The sequence below is a fragment of the Bombina bombina genome, chromosome 3, assembly GCF_027579735.1.
Source record: "Bombina bombina isolate aBomBom1 chromosome 3, aBomBom1.pri, whole genome shotgun sequence".
NCBI lineage: Eukaryota > Metazoa > Chordata > Amphibia > Anura > Bombinatoridae > Bombina > Bombina bombina.
Window position 1 is genome coordinate 1,182,554,433 of NC_069501.1, and position 18,877 is coordinate 1,182,573,309.

Sequence of the window (18,877 nt, forward strand, 5' to 3'; positions counted from 1 at the left end):
GAGAAGGTTCTTCAGGCAGTGGTTCCTTCTGTATAATGAGCCTGCCTATCCCTCCCGTCATCCGTGTACTTTTGCTTTGGTATTGGTATCCCAGAAGTAATGATGACCCGTGGACTGATCACACATAACAGAAGAAAACATAATTTATGCTTACCTGATAAATTCCTTTCTTCTGTTGTGTGATCAGTCCACGGCCCGCCCTGTTTTAAGGCAGGTAAATATCTTTTAAATTATACTCCAGTCACCACTTCACCCTTGGTTTCTCCTTTCTCGTTGATTCTTGGTCGAATGACTGGGAGTGACGTAGAGGGGAGGAGCTATATGCAGCTCTGCTGGGTGAATCCTCTTGCATTTCCTGTTGGGGAGGAGTTATATCCCAGAAGTAATGATGACCCGTGGACTGATCACACAACAGAAGAAAGGAATTTATCAGGTAAGCATAAATTATGTTTTTCTGAGTCGTCAGACATTTCATCCGGGGGAGTGGGAACTCCATCCGGAAATCTTTGCCCACATAACTCAATTATGGGGCATTCCAGACATGGATCTGATGGCGTCTCGTCAGAACTTCAAGGTTCCTTGCTACGGGTCCAGATCCAGGGATCCCAAGGCGACTCTAGTAGATGCACTAGTAGCGCCCTGGACCTTCAACCTAGCTTATGTATTCCCACCGTTTCCTCTCATTCCCAGGCTGGTAGCCAGGATCAATCAGGAGAAGGCTTCGGTGATCTTGATAGCTCCTGCGTGGCCACGCAGAACTTGGTATGCAGACCTGGTGAATATGTCATCGGCTCCACCATGGAAGCTACCTTTGAGACGGGACCTTCTTGTTCAAGGTCCGTTCGAACATCCGAATCTGGCCTCACTCCAACTGACTGCTTGGAGATTGAACGCCTGATTTTATCAAAGCGTGGGTTCTCAGATTCTGTCATTGATACTCTTATTCAGGCTAGAAAGCCGGTAACTAGAAAAATTTACCATAAAGTATGGAAAAAATATATCTGTTGGTGCGAATCGAAAGGATTTCCATGGAACAAGATAAAAATTCCTAAGATTCTATCCTTTCTACAAGAGGGTTTGGAGAAAGGATTATCTGCAAGTTCTTTGAAGGGACAGATTTCTGCTTTATCTGTTTTACTTCACAAAAAGCTGGCGGCTGTGCCAGATGTACAAGCTTTTGTTCAGGCTCTGGTTAGAATCAAGCCTGTTTACAAACCTTTGACTCCTCCTTGGAGTCTCAATTTAGTTCTTTCAGTTCTTCAAGGGGTTCCGTTTGAACCCTTACATTCCGTAGATATTAAGTTATTATCTTGGAAAGTTTTGTTTTTGGTTGCAATTTCTTCTGCTAGAAGAGTTTCAGAGTTATCTGCTCTGCAGTGTTCTCCTCCTTATCTGGTGTTCCATGCAGATAAGGTGGTTTTGCGTACTAAACCTGGTTTTCTTCCGAAAGTTGTTTCTAACAAAAATATTAACCAGGAGATAGTTGTGCCTTCTTTGTGTCCGAATCCAGTTTCAAAGAAGGAACGTTTGTTGCACAATTTGGATGTAGTTCGTGCTCTAAAATTCTATTTAGAGGCTACAAAGGATTTCAGACAAACATCTTCCTTGTTTGTTGTTTATTCTGGTAAAAGGAGAGGTCAAAAAGCAACTTCTACCTCTCTCTCTTTTTGGCTTAAAAGCATCATCCGATTGGCTTATGAGACTGCCGGACGGCAGCCTCCTGAAAGAATCACAGCTCACTCCACTAGGGCTGTGGCTTCCACATGGGCCTTCAAGAACGAGGCTTCTGTTGATCAGATATGTAAGGCAGCGACTTGGTCTTCACTGCACACTTTTACCAAATTTTACAAATTTGATACTTTTGCTTCTTCGGAGGCTGTTTTTGGGAGAAAGGTTTTGCAAGCCGTGGTGCCTTCCATCTAGGTGACCTGATTTGCTCCCTCCCATCATCCGTGTCCTAAAGCTTTGGTATTGGTTCCCACAAGTAAGGATGACGCCGTGGACCGGACACACCTATGTTGGAGAAAACAGAATTTATGCTTACCTGATAAATTACTTTCTCCAACGGTGTGTCCGGTCCACGGCCCGCCCTGGTTTTTTAATCAGGTCTGATGAATTATTTTCTCTAACTACAGTCACCACGGTATCATATGATTTCTCCTATGCATATTCCTCCTTTACGTCGGTCAAATGACTGGGGAAGGCGGAGCCTAGGAGGGATCATGTGACCAGCTTTGCTGGGCTCTTTGCCATTTCCTGTTGGGGAAGAGAATATCCCACAAGTAAGGATGACGCCGTGGACCGGACACACCTATGTTGGAGAAAGTAATTTATCAGGTAAGCATAAATTCTGTTTTGGTCCTGATTTGAAAGAGATTATTTCAGACATCACCGGGGGAAAGGGCCACGCCCTTCCTCAGGATAGGTCTTTTAAGGCTAGAAATAAGCCTAATTTTCGTCCCTTTCGCAGAAACGGACCAGCCTCTACTTCTACATCCTCTAAGCAAGAGGGTAATACTTCTCAACCCAAACCAGCCTGGAGACCGATGCAAGGCTGGAACAAGGGTAAGCAGGCCAAGAAGCCTGCCACTGCTACCAAAACAGCATGAAGGGATGGCCCCCGATCCGGGACCGGATCTGGTGGGGGGCAGACTTTCTCTCTTTGCTCAGGCCTGGGCAAGAGATGTTCAGGATCCTTGGGCACTAGAAATAGTTTCTCAAGGTTATCTCCTGGAATTCAAGGAACTACCCCCAAGGGGAAGGTTCCACAGGTCTCAATTATCTTCAAACCAAATAAAAAGACAGGCATTCTTACATTGTGTAGAAGACCTGTTAAAGATGGGAGTAATTCATCTAGTTCCAATAGGAGAACAAGGGATGGGGTTTTACTCCAACCTGTTCATAGTTCCCAAATAAGAGGGAACATTCAGACCAATTCTAGATCTCAAGATCCTAAACAAATTTCTCAGGGTTCCATCGTTCAAAATGGAAACCATTCGAACGATCCTTCCTACCATCCAGGAAGGTCAATTTATGACCACGGTGGATTTAAAGGATGCGTACCTACATATTCCTATCCACAAGGAACATCATCAGTTCCTAAGGTTCGCTTTTCTGAACAAGCATTACCAGTTTGTGGCACTTCCATTCGGATTAGCCACTGCTCCGAGAATTTTCACAAAGGTACTAGGGTCCCTTCTAGCGGTTCTAAGACTAAGGGGCATTGCAGTAGTACCGTACTTGGACGACATCCTGATTCAAGCGTCGTCTCTGTCAAAAGCAAAGGCTCATACGGACATCGTCCTAGCCTTTCTCAGATCTTACGGATGGAAAGTGAACATAGAAAAAAGTTCTCTTTCCCCGTCAACAAGAGTTCCCTTCTTGGGAACAATAATAGACTCCTTAGAAATGAGGATTTTTCTGACAGAGGTCAGAAAATCAAAACTTCTAAGCTCTTGTCAAGTTCTTCATTCTGTTCTTCGTCCTTCCATAGCGCAGTGCATGGAAGTAATAGGATTGATGGTTGCAGCAATGGACATAGTTCCTTTTGCACGAATTCATCTAAGACCATTACAACTGTGCATGCTCAGACAGTGGAATGGGGATTATACAGACTTGTCTCCGACGATTCTAGTAGATCAAAGGACCAGAGATTCACTCTGTTGGTGGCTAATCCTGGACAACCTGTCACAGGGAATGAGCTTCCGCAGACCAGAGTGGGTCATTGTCACGACCGACGCCAGTCTGGTGGGCTGGGGCGCGGTCTGGGAACCCCTGAAAGCTCAGGGTCTATGGTCTCGGGAAGAATCTCTTCTCCCGATAAACATTCTGGAACTGAGAGCGATATTCAATGCTCTCAAAGCTTGGCCTCATCTAGCAAAGGCCAAATTCATAAGGTTTCAATCAGACAACATGACGACAGTTGCATATATCAACCATCAGGGGGGAACAAGGAGTTCCCTGGCGATGGAGGAAGTGACCAAGATAATTCAATGGGCGGAGGATCACTCCTGCCACTTGTCTGCAATCCACATCCCAGGAGTGGAAAATTGGGAAGCGGATTTTCTGAGTCGTCAGACATTCCATCCGGGGGAGTGGGAACTCCACCCGGAAATCTTTGCCCAAATAACTCAATTATGGGGCATTCCAGACATGGATCTGATGGCCTCTCGTCAGAACTTCAAGGTTCCTTGTTACGGGTCCAGATCCAGGGATCCCAAGGCGACTCTAGTAGATGCACTAGTAGCACCTTGGACCTTCAACCTAGCTTATGTATTCCCACCGTTTCCTCTCATTCCCAGGCTGGTAGCCAGGATCAACCAGGAGAGGGCTTCGGTGATCTTGATAGCTCCTGCGTGGCCACGCAGGACTTGGTATGCAGACCTGGTAAATATGTCATCGGCTCCACCATGGAAGCTACCTTTGAGACAGGACCTTCTTGTTCAAGGTCCATTCGAACATCCGAATCTGGTTTCCCTCCAACTGACTGCTTGGAGATTGAACGCTTGATTTTATCAAAGCGTGGGTTTTCAGATTCTGTAATAGATACTCTGATTCAGGCTAGAAAGCCTGTGACTAGAAAAATTTACCATAAGATATGGAAAAAATATATCTGTTGGTGTGAATCTAAAGGATTCCCATGGAACAAGATAAAAATTCCTAAGATTCTATCCTTTCTACAAGAAGGTTTGGAGAAAGGATTATCTGCAAGTTCTCTGAAGGGACAGATCTCTGCGTTATCTGTTTTACTTCACAAAAGGCTGGCAGCTGTGCCAGACGTTCAAGCGTTTGTTCAGGCTCTGGTTAGAATCAAGCCTGTTTACAGACCTTTGACTCCTCCCTGGAGTCTTAATCTAGTTCTTTCAGTTCTTCAAGGGGTTCCGTTTGAACCCTTACATTCCGTAGATATTAAGTTATTATCTTGGAAAGTTTGGTTTTTGGTTGCAATTTCTTCTGCTAGAAGAGTTTCTGAGTTATCTGCTCTGCAGTGTTCTCCGCCCTATCTGGTGTTCCATGCAGATAAGGTGGTTTTGCGTACTAAGCCTGGTTTTCTTCCGAAAGTTGTTTCCAACAAGAATATTAACCAGGAGATAGTTGTACCTTCTTTGTGTCCGAATCCAGTTTCAAAGAAGGAACGTTTGCTACACAATTTGGACGTAGTCCGTGCTCTAAAATTCTATTTAGAGGCCACTAAAGATTTCAGACAAACATCTTCTTTGTTTGTTGTTTATTCTGGTAAAAGGAGAGGTCAAAAAGCAACTTCTACCTTTCTTTCTTTTTGGCTTAAAAGCATTATCCGATTGGCTTACGAGACTGCCGGACGACAGCCTCCTGAAAGAATCACAGCTCATTCCACTAGGGCTGTGGCTTCCACATGGGCCTTCAAGAACGAGGCTTCTGTTGACCAGATATGTAAGGCAGCGACTTGGTCTTCACTGCACATTTTTGCCAAATTTTACAAATTTGATACTTTTGCTTCTTCAGAGGCTATTTTTGGGAGAAAGGTTTTGCAAGCCGTGGTGCCTTCCATTTAGGTGACCTGATTTGCTCCCTCCCTTCATCCGTGTCCTAAAGCTTTGGTATTGGTTCCCACAAGTAAGGATGACGCCGTGGACCGGACACACCTATGTTGGAGAAAACAGAATTTATGCTTACCTGATAAATTACTTTCTCCAACGGTGTGTCCGGTCCACGGCCCGCCCTGGTTTTTTTAATCAGGTCTGATGAATTATTTTCTCTAACTACAGTCACCACGGTATCATATGATTTCTCCTATGCATATTTCCTCCTGTACGTCGGTCGAATGACTGGGGTAGGCGGAGCCTAGGAGGGATCATGTGACCAGCTTTGCTGGGCTCTTTGCCATTTCCTGTTGGGGAAGAGAATATCCCACAAGTAAGGATGACGCCGTGGACCGGACACACCGTTGGAGAAAGTAATTTATCAGGTAAGCATAAATTCTGTTTTTCACTTTTTTAATTATTGAAGTTTCAAATGACCAACAACATACTGATTTATCCTTCTCTGATGATGTTTTTTTCTCTTTCAGAAATTTTCTTCATCAGATATTGACACTAACAAATCTACTTTTTTATTATTTTTCTATTATTAAAGTACATTTGTTCTTTGTTGAAAAGGTGTTGATTATTTTGGATATTAAGGTAACTAGTTCTTTAAGACTAGCTGACATTATTTCTGCCTATTTATTTCTTCTGTGTTTTCAGAGGTTTTCTTTCCAATTCCCTATACTAGGGAATGGAATAGGCTGAGAATTTTCTTTTATTCCTTCTTCAAAGGTTTTAAACTATATTCTTTGCCAGCAGTTAAACTCAGTTTGGAGGGTTCTCCAATTTATTGGGGCTATCTCTATTTCTACTAATTATGCTATTGTTTCTATAGCAAAATAGTATTTTTTTTCCTTTAGATAGTTGTATCTTATTTATGGAAAATTATTTAGTTTCAAGTACTTTTCTTGGTCCTGTGATTTATTTGGATATTGCAATTGCTTCATTTTCTCTGTTTACTTTAAGATCAAGTATCAGATTATGATTTATTTTAGCATTGTTAAAGGGACAACATTTACTAGACTAGGTGCTGTTGCATTTGTCTTGTTGTTTTGCATTTATTGACTATGCAAGTCCACTGTATTGGCTGGTCCTTTAAACTGGACTATCATGCTAATAATTTCATTTGTGTCTTCATTTTATTGAATATTTTCGCAAATGAGGGTTAATCTATGTCTTTAGCTTTTTTAGCTAGAAGAATTGTGTGATTTAAAAATAAAAAATAAAAAAAAAAAATCCATATTTCTTTTGTTCTAAGATAATCAATTATTTGTTTTATAATTGGATTCAATTCTTAACTGTTACTCTGGGCTTCAAGGTTGAGTTCTAAGACTAAAACTTTAAGCTTATACTGGTTTGGTTGTTCTTATTAAGGAACGAATTCCTGAGTTCTTTCCCAAGTAACATGTCTATATTTGGAGTTCGAAATCAGCTCCCTAATTTTGCGATGTACTTGCCGTATTCCAGCTTGGCTGGTAAGGGGCAGGTTAAGGCTTCTTTGAAATTTATTTTGTCCAAATCTCTTTGATTTTATTCCAGTAAGGCTAACACTTTCTTTAACTGTGTTTCTGTCCTATATATTTTGTCGTACTGTTGAAGCATGGCTGGGCACCCATGGGGTTCAAGTGCTGCTCAGACCTGGAATCTTCTGGGGTATTTCTTCCAGTTCCTTTTTAGGAACCGGGTTTTGAAGTTTTATTCAAACTATTTTGCTTTTTATGGTCATTGATAGCATTATTTGTTTCCATTAGATACAATAAATGCATATTTTCATTTTTCTGTTTTCATTCAGATTATTTTCTGAGGATGCTGAATCTCATATGATTCACTTACTCTTCAGGACATAGTTAGAGGATCTTCTTTTCAAAAGCTCTTGATTCCTCACACAAGGGTCACCTTTTTTAGGTTTCCAGATAGTTTGTGTCACTGTCCTTGTCTCTATCAGACAAGGGATAATGTTATTGGGTTCCGTCTATCTGTACCTTTAGTCTCTATTATTTCCTTCAGTTGCTATATATGCATAGAAGTTTTAGGTCTTATGGCCACAGCATTGGATTCAATTCCCTTTGTTAATTTTCACTAGAAAGAACCTTTCCAGTCTTTTATAAGTGTTGTTTCTTCAAGAACATGGTTGGAGGATCAATTTACCAAAAAGTTCGTTTGATTCCTCAGACAAGGGTAACCTTTTTAGGTTTCCTGATAGATTCAGTGTTCTTGATTCTGTCTATGACGGACAAGAGGCGTCTGAAATTGGTTTCAGCTTATCGAGACCTTCAGTCTCAATCTTTCCCTTCGGTAGCCTTATGCATGGAAATTCTAGGTCTTATGACTGCTGCATTGGACGCGATCCCCTTTGCTCGTTTTCACATGCGACCTCTTCAGCTCTGTATGCTGAACCAGTGGTGCAGGGATTATACAAAGATATCTCAATTAATATCTTTAAAACCGATTGTTCGACACTCTCTGACATAGTGGACAGACCACCACCGTTTAGTTCAGGGGGCTTCTTTTGTTCTTCCAACCTAGACTGTGATCTCAACGGATGCAAGTCTGACAGGTTGGGGAGCTGTATGGGGGTTTCTGACAGCACAAGGGGTTTGGGAATCTTAGGAGGCGAGATTACCAATCAACATTTTTGGAACTCCGTGCAATATTCAGAGCTCTTCAGTCGTGGCCTCTTCTAAAGAGAGAGTCGTTCATTTGTTTCTAGACGGACGATGTCACAACCGTGGCATATGTCAATCATCAAGGAGGAACTCACAGTCCTCTGGCTATGAAAGGAGTCTCTCGAATACTTGTATGGGCGGAATCCAGCTCCTGTCTAATTTCTGCGGTTCATATCCCAGGTATAGACAATTGGGAAACGGATTATCTCAGTCGCCAAACGCTACATCCGGGCGAATGGTTTCTTCACCCAGAGGTATTTCTTCAGATTGTTCAAATATGGGGACTTCCAGAAATAGATCTGATGGCTTCTCATCTAAACAAGAAGCTTCCCAGGTATCTGTCCAGATCCAGGGATCCTCAGGCGGAAGCAGTGGATGCATTGTCACTTCCTTGGAAGTATCATCCTGCTTATATCTTTCTGCCTATAGTTCTTTTTCCAAGATTCTAAAGGAACGTTCGTTTATTCTGCTGGTAGCTCCAGCATGGCCTCACAGGTTTTGGTATGCCGATCTTGTCCGGATGGCCACTTGCCAACCGTGGACTCTTCCGTTAAGACCAGACCTTCTATCGCAAGGTCCTTTTTTCCATTAGGTTCTCAAATCCTTAAATTTGAAGGTATGGAGATTGAACGCTTGATTCTCAGTCATAGAGGTTTCTCCGACTCTGTGATTAATACTATGTTACAGGCTCGTAAAACTGTATCTAGGAAGATATATTATCGAGTCTGGAAGATTTACATTTCTTGGTGTTTTTCTCATCATTTTTCTTGGCATTCTTTTAGAATTCCTAGAATTTTACAGTTTCTTCAGGATGGTTTGAATAAAGGTTTGTCTGCAAGTTCCTTGAAAGGTCAAATCTCTGCTCTTTCTGTTCTTTTTCACAGAAAGATTGCTAGTCTTCCTGATATTCATTGTTTTGTACAAGCTTTGCCTCGTATAAAACCTGTTATTAAGTCAATCTCTCCTCCTTGGAGTTTGAATTTGGTTCTGGGGGCTCTTCAAGCTCCTCCGTTTGAACCTATGCATTCGCTGGACATTAACTTACTTTCTTGGAAAGTTTTGTTTCTTTTGGCCATCTCTTCTGCTAGAAGAGTTTCTGAATTATCTGCTCTTTCTTGTGAGTCTCCTTTTCTGATTTTTCATCAGGATAAGGCGGTGTTGCGAACTTCTTTTAAATTTTTACCTAAGGTTGTGATTTCTAACAACATTAGTAGAGAAATTGTGGTTCCTTCATTGTGTCCTAATCCTAAGAATTCTAAGGAAAAGTCGTTGCATTCTTTGGATGTAGTTAGAGCTTTGAAATATTATGTTGAAGCTACTAAGGATTCCCGAAAGACTTCTAGTCTATTTGTTATCTTTTCCGGTTTTAGGAAAGGTCAGAAGGCTTCTGCCATTCCTTTGGCATCTTGGTCAAATCTTTGTTTCATCATGCCTATGTCAAGTCGGGTAAAACTCCGCCTCAAAGGATTATAGCTCATTCTACTAGGTCAGTTTCTACTTCCTTAGCGTATAGGAATGAAGCTTCAGTTGATCAGATTTGCAAAGCAGCCACTTGGTCTTCTTTGCATACTTTTACTAAATTCTTCCATTTTGATGTGTTTTCTTCTTCTGAAGCAGTTTTTGGTAGAAAAGTACTTCAGGCAGCTGTTTCAGTTTGATTCTTCTGCTTAAAATTTCAGTTTTTTTCATTATAAGATTTAAACTTTATTTTGGGTGTGGATTTTTTTCAGCGGAATTGTCTGTCTTTATTTTATCCCTCCCTCTCTAGTGACTCTTGCGTGGAAGATCCACATCTTGGGTATTCATTATCCCATACGTCACTAGCTCATGGACTCTTGCTAATTAAATGAAAGAAAACATAATTTATGTAAGAACTTACCTGATAAATTCATTTCTTTCATATTAAGAGTCCATGAGGCCCACCCTTTTTTGTGGTGGTTATGATTTTTTCGTATAAAGCACAATTATTCAAATTCCTTATTTTTTATGCTTTCGCACTTTTTTCTTATCACCCCACTTCTTGGCTATACGTTAAACTGATTTGTGGGTGTGGTGAGGGGTGTATTTATAGGCATTTTGAGGTTTGGGAAACTTTGCCCCTCCTGGTAGGAATGTATATCCCATACGTCACTAGCTCATGGACTCTTGCTAATATGAAAGAAATGAATTTATCAGGTAAGTTCTTACATAAATTATGTTTTTTCAGCGGAATTGGCTGTCTTTATTTTATCCCTCCCTCTCTAGTTACTCTTGCGTGGAAGTTCCACATCTTGGGTATTTATTATCCCATACGTCACTAGCTCATGGACTCTTGCTAATTACATATAAGCAAGAGTCCATGAGGCCCACCCTTTTTTTGTGGTGGTTATGATTTTCTGTATAAAGCACAATTATTCCAATTCCTTATTTTTTTGATGCTTTCGCTCCTTTTTTATCACCCCACTTCTTGGCTATTCGTTAAACTGAATCTAGCACAAACTTACTTCACCACCTCCACGGGAGGCAAAGTTTGTAAAACTGAATTGTGGGTGTGGTGAGGGGTGTATTTATAGGCATTTTAAGGTTTGGGAAACTTTACCCCTCCTGGTAGGAATGTATATCCCATACGTCACTAGCTCATGGACTCTTGCTAATATGAAAGAAATGAATTTATCAGGTAAGTTCTTACATAAATTATGTTTTTATAGGAGATCGATACACACCACTCAAATGATTTTTTCCACACATTTGAGGATCATCACTAATAAGGCTTTTTTTATGGACACATTATATTTTGGAAATTTTTTACTTTGAGACTTCATTTTTGTTTTTCATTGAGACGTTATTTCATTTTAGGATTTTCTTTGGACATTTATCATTGATTTTCATATGTAATATTTTGTATCTTTATGCGCTTTCTCCATTTTGAATTACACACATATATAATGCATCTATATTGGTCTTCTAAGGAGTTAGCGTAACATTCCACTGAGGAAACTCTCTGGATTTTAGTTAAGGTATAGGACATACTCTGTACAGATCCAACATATGCATAGATCCAGGTGTCTCTCCTAGATCACTCATAGGATCCAACTGTTATATTTATTTGTAACATCTGTGTAAATTGTTTCATTGTTATATATTGATATAGGAGGTCACCCATACCTCACTTTTAAATAAAGTCTTTTAGTCTAATTTATTTTAGTTTATTGTCTTATAGATCCCACCTTTAGCTTTTTTACTCCCACTATAGGAGCTAGAATAGCGCTTTTCCAATCGCTTCTATTTTTTGCTCTCTTGGCAGGGATCAGGTCTCTGGGAATTGCAGTGGCGGCCTACCTGGACGACATATTGGTTTAGGCGCCATCTTTACAACAAGCAAGCTCTCATACAGAGATCTTGTTGTTTTTTGTACGTTCCCGCGGATGGAAAGGGAATCTGGAAAAGAGTTCCCTTGTTCCAGCTACTAGGGTAGTTTTCTTAGGGACCATAATTGATTCTCTATCTATGAAAAATTTTCTGACGGACACAAATCCAAAATTCTTGCCTCTCTCTGCAGTCTACTGTTCAGACATCAGTGGCTCAATGTTTGGAGGTAATTGGTCTGATGGTCGCTTTCATGGACATCATACCCTTTTACTCGATTGCATTTGAGAGCTCTGCAATTTATGCATGCTCAGACAATAGAACGGGGACCATTCAGATCTGTCTCAGAGGATAGATCTAGATCAGTTGACAAGAGACTCTTTTCCATGGTGCCTTTCTCAGGAGCATCTGTCTCAGGGCACATGCTTCCTGGAGACCTTATTGTTTTATTGTAACCATGGACGCCAGTCTGCTGGGCTGGGGAACAGTCTTGTACTTGTTAAAGCTGCAGGGACTATGGATTCAGGAGGAGTCTGCTCTCCCCATAAATATCTTTATTGTTGAGAGCGATTTACAATACTCTGATGGTTTGGCCTTTGTTGCCAGTTTGACAATATCGCCTCAGTGGCTTACATCAACCACCAGGGAGGAACTCTGAGTTCCTTAGCCATGAAGGAGGTGGCTCGGATTCAGTGGGTGGAAGCTCACAATTGCTGTCTTTCTGCCATCCACATTCCAGGTGTGGAGAACTGGGAAGTGGACTTCCTGAGTAGACAGACATTTCATCTCGGGAGTGGGCACTCCATCCGGAAGTGTTCTCCAGGTTAACCCTTAAATGGGGGATGCCGGAGTTGGATCTGATGGCGTCTTCGCAGAACGCCAAGCTTCCAAGGTACGGTTCAAGGTCGAGGGATCTGCAGGCTGCACTGCTAGATGCTCTGGCGATCCTTGGGATTTCAGTCTGGCATATCTGTTTTCTCAGTTTGCTCTCCTTCCACAAGTCATTGTTGGTATCAAACAGGAGAGAGCGTCAGTAATTCTAATAGCCTCGCAGAATCTGGCATGCAGACCTAGTGAACATGTCATCTCTTCCACCTTGGAGGCTGCCTCTGAGGAAGGACCTTTTATTTTAGGATCCATTCCTTCATCCAAATCTCATTTCTCTGAAACTGACTGCTTGGAGATTGAAAGCTTAGTTCTGTCTTTGCGTGTTTTTTCCGAGTCGGTCATAGAAAGATTTACCATAAGGTATGGTGTAAATACCTTTATTGGTGTGAATCCAAGGGCTACTCATGGAGTAGGGTCAGGATTCCTAGAATTTTGTCATTTCTCCAGAAAGGTCTGGAGAAAGGATTGTCAGACAGTTCTCTGAAAGGTCAGATTTCTGCATTATCTATTTTGTTGCATAAGTATCTGGCAGATGTGCCAGATGTTCAATCCTTTTGTCAGGCCCTAATCAGAATCAGGCCTGTGTTTAAGTCTGTTGCTCCTCCTTGGAGCCTTAACCTTGTTCTTAAAGTTTTGCAGCAGGCTCTGTTTGAGCTATTGCATTCCATAGATATTAAGTTGTTATCTTGGAAGGTTTTGTTTCTTCTTGCTATTTCTTCTGCTTGGAGAGTCTCGGAACTCTCGTCTTTGCAGTGTGATTCGCCTTACCTTATTTATCACGCTGATAAGGCGATTCTTCGTATTAAAGTGGGATTTCTCCCTAAAGTGGTTTCAGATAGAAATATTAATCAGGAAATTATTGTTCCTTCACTCTGTCCCAATCCATCTTCTTATAAGGAACGTTTGTTACACAACTTGTTGTTGTGCGTGCTCTAAAATTCTACCTTCAGGCGACTAAGGATTTTTGCCAGTCCTCTGTCCTGTTTGTTTGTTTCTCTGGAAAGTGTAAAGGTCAGAAAGCTACTGCTACTTCTCTTTCTCTATGGTTGAGAAGTATAATTCGTTTTGCTTATGTGACTGCTGGTCAGCAGCCTTCTGAGAGAATTACAACTCATTCCATGAGGGCTGTCTCCTTTTCTTGGGCTTTCAAAAATGAAGCTTCTGTGAAACAGATTTGCAAGGCTGAAACGTGGTCCTCTCTGCATACTATTTCCAAATTTAATTTTTTTTTATACTTTTGCCTCAGCTGAGGCTTCTTCTGTGAGGAAGATTCTTCAAGCGGTGGTGCCTTCTATTTAGGTCTGCCTATCTTGTTATCCCTCCCTAGTCATCTGTGTCCTCTAGCTGGGGTATTGGTTCCCACTAGTATTTGATGATATTGTGGACTCTCCATATCTTAGGAAAGAAAACAAAATTTTAAGACTGTTGTTTTTTTTTGTTTTTTTTACTAAACCTCAGGCACCTCTACACTTTTGTTTTATTCCTTATTTTCCATTTTTCCTTTGGTCCAATAACTGGGGATTATGGGTAGGGGAGTGACACTTAACAGCTTTGCTGTGGTGCTCTTTGCCACCTCCTGCTGGCCAGGAGTGATATTCCCACTAGTAATTGATGACCTTGTGGACTCTCCATATCCGGAAATAAATACATTTATCAGGTAAGCATACATTATGTTTTTTTAGAAACCTTGGTGAGGACAGTCTCAGTTGAGTGTTGGGGACGGAAGCCTGTTTGCAGTGGGTGAAGCAAGGAGTTGCAGGAAGCAGTGATATTGGACTATTAGTTTGCAGGAGAATTTGGGTCGAGGGAGGGTTTTTTGAGGATGGGGAGGGACCTTTGCATGTTTGAAAGAAGATGGGAATAAACCGGTATAAAGGGATAGGTTGAATATGTGAGTAAGTGCTGAAGCTATAGTGGAAGACAGAGAAGGTATACGATGTTAATGGATATGGTCAAGCGAGCAGGTAGTGAGGCACGAGGAAGACAATAAGAAAGCTACTTCATTCTTAGTGACTGGGGGGAAGATGCAGAGTGTGATAGAGGGGGTGACCGGTGGTGGAAATGGAAGATTGCAGGCTTGTTTTGGTATGTTGCTTCGGATGGTATGTGTTGTTTAAAAAGTAGTCTGCCAGGTCTTGAGCGCTAAAGGCAGATGAAGGGGGTGGTGCAGATGCATAGAGGAGAGAGTAGAAAGTGGAGAAGAATCATTTAGTGTTTGAGTAGTGAGTAGATATAAGAAGTAGCTTTGCTTAGATAAGTGAAGGGCAGAGGTGTAAGTATGAAGATGAACTTATAGTGGATGAAATCCAGTTCAGAGCGAGATATCCTCCAGGCATTTTTGCATGTAGTGTATTTGCTGAGAGTTCTAGGGCTGTAATTGACGACTTGGGGTGTTGCGAAGTTGGGGAGGATCAAGAGTGTCTAGTGCAGAGGAGAAAGTATTGTTATAGTGGGTTGTAGCAAGGTCAGGGCAGGATATTGTGGAAGTGTGAGGAGGAGTTGTTGAATAAGGTTGGAAAATTGTAGAGGATCCACAGTGTGCAGATTTCTACAAAGGCAGGGACGAGGGGGAGAAGTAGGTTTAGCCTGTACATTAAGATTATAGGTGAGCAGATGGTGGTCTGAGATGGGAAACGGGCGACAGGTGACATCAGAGATAGAACAGAGATAGGAGAATACCAGATCAATAGAGTTTCTATCACGGTGAGTAAGGAATAGGGTGGATTGTGAGAGACTGAGGGAGTTTGTGAGTGAGGCAGAAGGGGCAGATGGGTTATCAATTGGGATATTGAAGTCCACCAGAATTAGAGCATGTATATTTGTGGAGAGAAAGTGAGGAAGCTATACAGCAAAGTTGTCAAGAAGAGAGTAGGAAGCAGAGGCAAGTAGTGATAGGAGCAAGAGGGGAAGATAATTTTTCCAACAAAGCCACCATGTTTCTTACATGGCCTAGGGGTATGGCTAAAGTGGAGTCCACTGTTTGTAGAGTAGCAATGGAAGTAGTGTCAGAAGAAGATAGCCATATTTCAGTAATTGCTAAAAGGTTGAAAGCGTTGGAAACAAACAGGTTGTGAACGGTTGGAAGTTTGTTGCAGACAGAAAGGGGATAAGCAATGTGGGTTAATGGAGATGAGATTGTTAGGATTAAGTTACCTAGAGTTTTTACTGTGTGAGACTGAGCAAGAGTGTGAACGTGTGATGCTTGCTTCAGGGCCAGGGAGAGATGTCACCAGCAGCAAGCAGTAGTAGGAGTGTGAGAAGGTGAGAGTAATACTTGTAGGAGCAGAGATGATTAGATACAGTAGAGTTATAGGGGGAAGTATTTCTAGGAGACATAGTGGTTCATGAGAGGACACCTTAGGGGATGAGAGAAGGGAGGGTGAGATATGGATAGTGTGAGGGTTATTGGTATAGGGACGTGCAGTAAGTTTTAGTCGAAGGACAGTCAGAAAGAGCAGAAAAGACATGGAGAGCATTATACAGGTGTATAGTTAGTGAGGATTGCCCGTTAGTGGGGATTGCAGTTTCTCCCTCCAGTTGGTAACTCTTTTAAAGCATAGGGCGCACAGAGTCAGGGCTCAGATAACCTGTGTTCTGCTGTTTATAGCAACACAGGATATCAAGATAATGAAGCAAATGATAGATGGAAATTGGAAAGTTGTTTAACATTTTATGTTCTCTCTGAATCATGTAAGAAATATTTTGAGTTTCATGTCCCTTTAATTGAATTGCTCTTTGTGTTGCTGTAAATTGATTACACTTTGTTTCTGCTTTTTAGGTACGAAAATTTAGAGACACTAGAAAGACTAATACAAATGAGGAGGATGAAGAGGTTCGAGAGGTAAATCCTTTTGTATTTAACCCCTTAACCCCTTAAGGGGATTGAATTACTAATAGCGCAGTCTCTACGTCATTTCCGGTGACCAGAAGAGTGGAGGGAGGGTATAATAGTGTGATCCTGCCTCTTGTGGAAACCCTTAATAATCGTCAAAATACATGGTACATCTCAGTCGTTAAGGTTAAGTAAAGATAATTTAGAAATGAGAAGATAAGCACATTGGTTGATCTAGTGCAAGTGGGAGAGAGATTGATTATTATTTGTATTATTATCGGTTATTTGTAGGGCGCTAACAAGTTTAGTAGGAATGCTGAGGTCAGTGAAGTCATTAGTGATTTGCTGCCCTATTCAAAATAAAGTGCATTGTCGTCAGATCTGCCAGCTGTACCAGTGTATGTTGTTAGATACACTAGATGTCGCCAAGCACATTGTTGCATGAAGCAATACATGATTCCATTTTTCACGCAACCACCAGACAGATTATAGGAGTACTAGTCCTAAAGCCCGTGTAAACGGGCCATTTCTCCTACATTGGTGTATCCGGTCCACGGCTTCATCCTTACTTGTGGGATATTCTCAATCCCTACAGGAAGTGGCAAAGAGAGCACACAGCAGAGCTGTCCATATAGCTCCCCTCAGGCTCTGCCCCCCCAGTCATTCTCTTTGCCGCTCTAACTAGTAGCATCTCCACGGGGGTGGTAAAGAGCATGTGGTGTTAGTTGTAGTTTTTTATTTCTTCTATCAAGAGTTTGTTATTTTAAAATAGTGCCGGCTTGTACTATTTACTCTGCAGCAGAAAGTGATGAAGATTTCTGCTGATAGGAATATGATTTTAGCACCAGTAACTAAAATCCATTGCTGTTCACACGCAGGACTGTTGAATACCAGAGAACATCAGTTGGGGGGAACAGTCTGCAGGCTTAACTGCTTCAGGTATGATCAGTCATTTTTCTAACAAGACCATGTAATGCTAGAAGACTGTCAGAAATTCCCTCTGGGATAGGTAAGCCATTTTTCTTAGACTCTGTATAAAATGATGGCTTATATTAAGGGCTCTATGCTGGTTGACACTATTGTGGGCTTAATTGATTGCTTTTTAGCATGTTTTCACTATAAATAAGGTGTTTTTTCAAACTTTAAAACACTTTTGGGGTTTAATTTGCGCCTGGCACTTATTTGGACACCTTATCTAGTCAGAAAGGCCCCTCCACTCTGGAATGAAGAGGGAGGAGGCCTCATTTTCGCGCCTCAATTGCGCAGTTGTTTTGACTAGGCAGTTCATGCAGCTTCACGTGGGGAGTCCAGAGGCATCATAAAAGACTACAGAGAGGCTTATTTCCTACTAAAATAATCCCTAAGGAAGGTAAAGGCCACAGTGGAAGCTGTGGCATAGTACTGTAGTGTTTTTAACCGGTTAATTGCTGTTATTAGCTCCGGTTTGGGCATTAAGGGGTTAATTGGTCTGAAAATTTGTGTGCAATCTTTTCAAAGCATTAAGACACTGTGGTGAAAATTTTATTAAAATCGGATGTTTATTTGATGGTTTTTTGATGTTTCAGTAATAAAGTTTGCACTTTTATTATTTAAAGACACAGTAACATTTTTGTCAAAAATAATTTTTATTGCATTGAAGTTACTTTTAAGTCTGAAGTTACTTTTAAGTCTGTCAAACATGTCTGACCCTTCAGATAACCTATGTTCTGTATGTTCAAAGGCCAAGGTGGTTCCCCCATTAAATTTATGTGTGAAGTGTGCCATAGCGTCCAAACAGCTTAAGGACCGTACAATCACGCTTAAAGATATAGCCCAAGATGATTCTTTAGCTGAAAGTAGTGAGGATAGCTCACTATCCTCTCCTTCTGTGTCAACACCAGCTATGCCCGCCCAAGCGATGCCCAGTACATCTAGCGCACCGATTGCTATTACTATGCAACAGGTAGCAGCAGTAATGGATAATTCTCTCTCAGCATTTTTATCCAAACTGCCAGCTTTTCCTAGGAAGCGTGATTGCTCAGTTTTAATACAGAAAATGAGCAAGCAGACCCAGAGGATAATTTATCTGTAGTGCCCTCACATCAATCTGACTTGGCGGTGAGGGAGGGCCTGTCTGAGGGAGAAATTTCTGACACAGGAAAAGTTTCTCAGCAGGCAGAGCCTGATACCATAGCATTTAAATTTAAGCTAGAACACCTCTGCGCCCTACTTAAGGAGGTCCTAGCTACACTTGATGATTGTGACCCTTTGGTGGTCCCAGAAAAATTGTGTAAAATGGATAAATTCTTAGAGGTCCCAGTACACACTGATGCGTTTCCGATACCTAAGAGGGTGGCGGATATTTTGAATAAGGAGTGGGAGAAGCCAGGTGTACCTTTTTTTCCCCCTCCTATATTTAAGAAAATGTTCCCCATTGTTGACCCCAGACGGGACGCGTGGCAGACGGTCCCTAAGGTAGAGGGGGCAGTTTCAACGCTAGCTAAGCGCATGACTATACCAATAGAAGACAGTTGCGCTTTCAAAGATCCTATGGATAAAAAATTAGAAGGTTTACTTAAGAAAATTTTTGTTCAACAAGGTTT

General features: G+C 41.5%; 1 protein-coding gene across 2 annotated transcripts in view; it reads left to right on the forward strand.

The window, feature by feature from the left end:
• Window positions 1–18,877, forward strand: part of MRE11 (MRE11 homolog, double strand break repair nuclease) — a 1,042,570-nt gene that overhangs the window by 498,733 nt on the left and 524,960 nt on the right. For both annotated transcript variants that reach the window (XM_053708610.1, XM_053708611.1), the window contains exon 14: window positions 16,242–16,304. In XM_053708610.1, coding sequence (XP_053564585.1) covers window positions 16,242–16,304 — 63 coding nt within the window. The remainder of the gene's footprint in view (window positions 1–16,241; window positions 16,305–18,877) is intronic.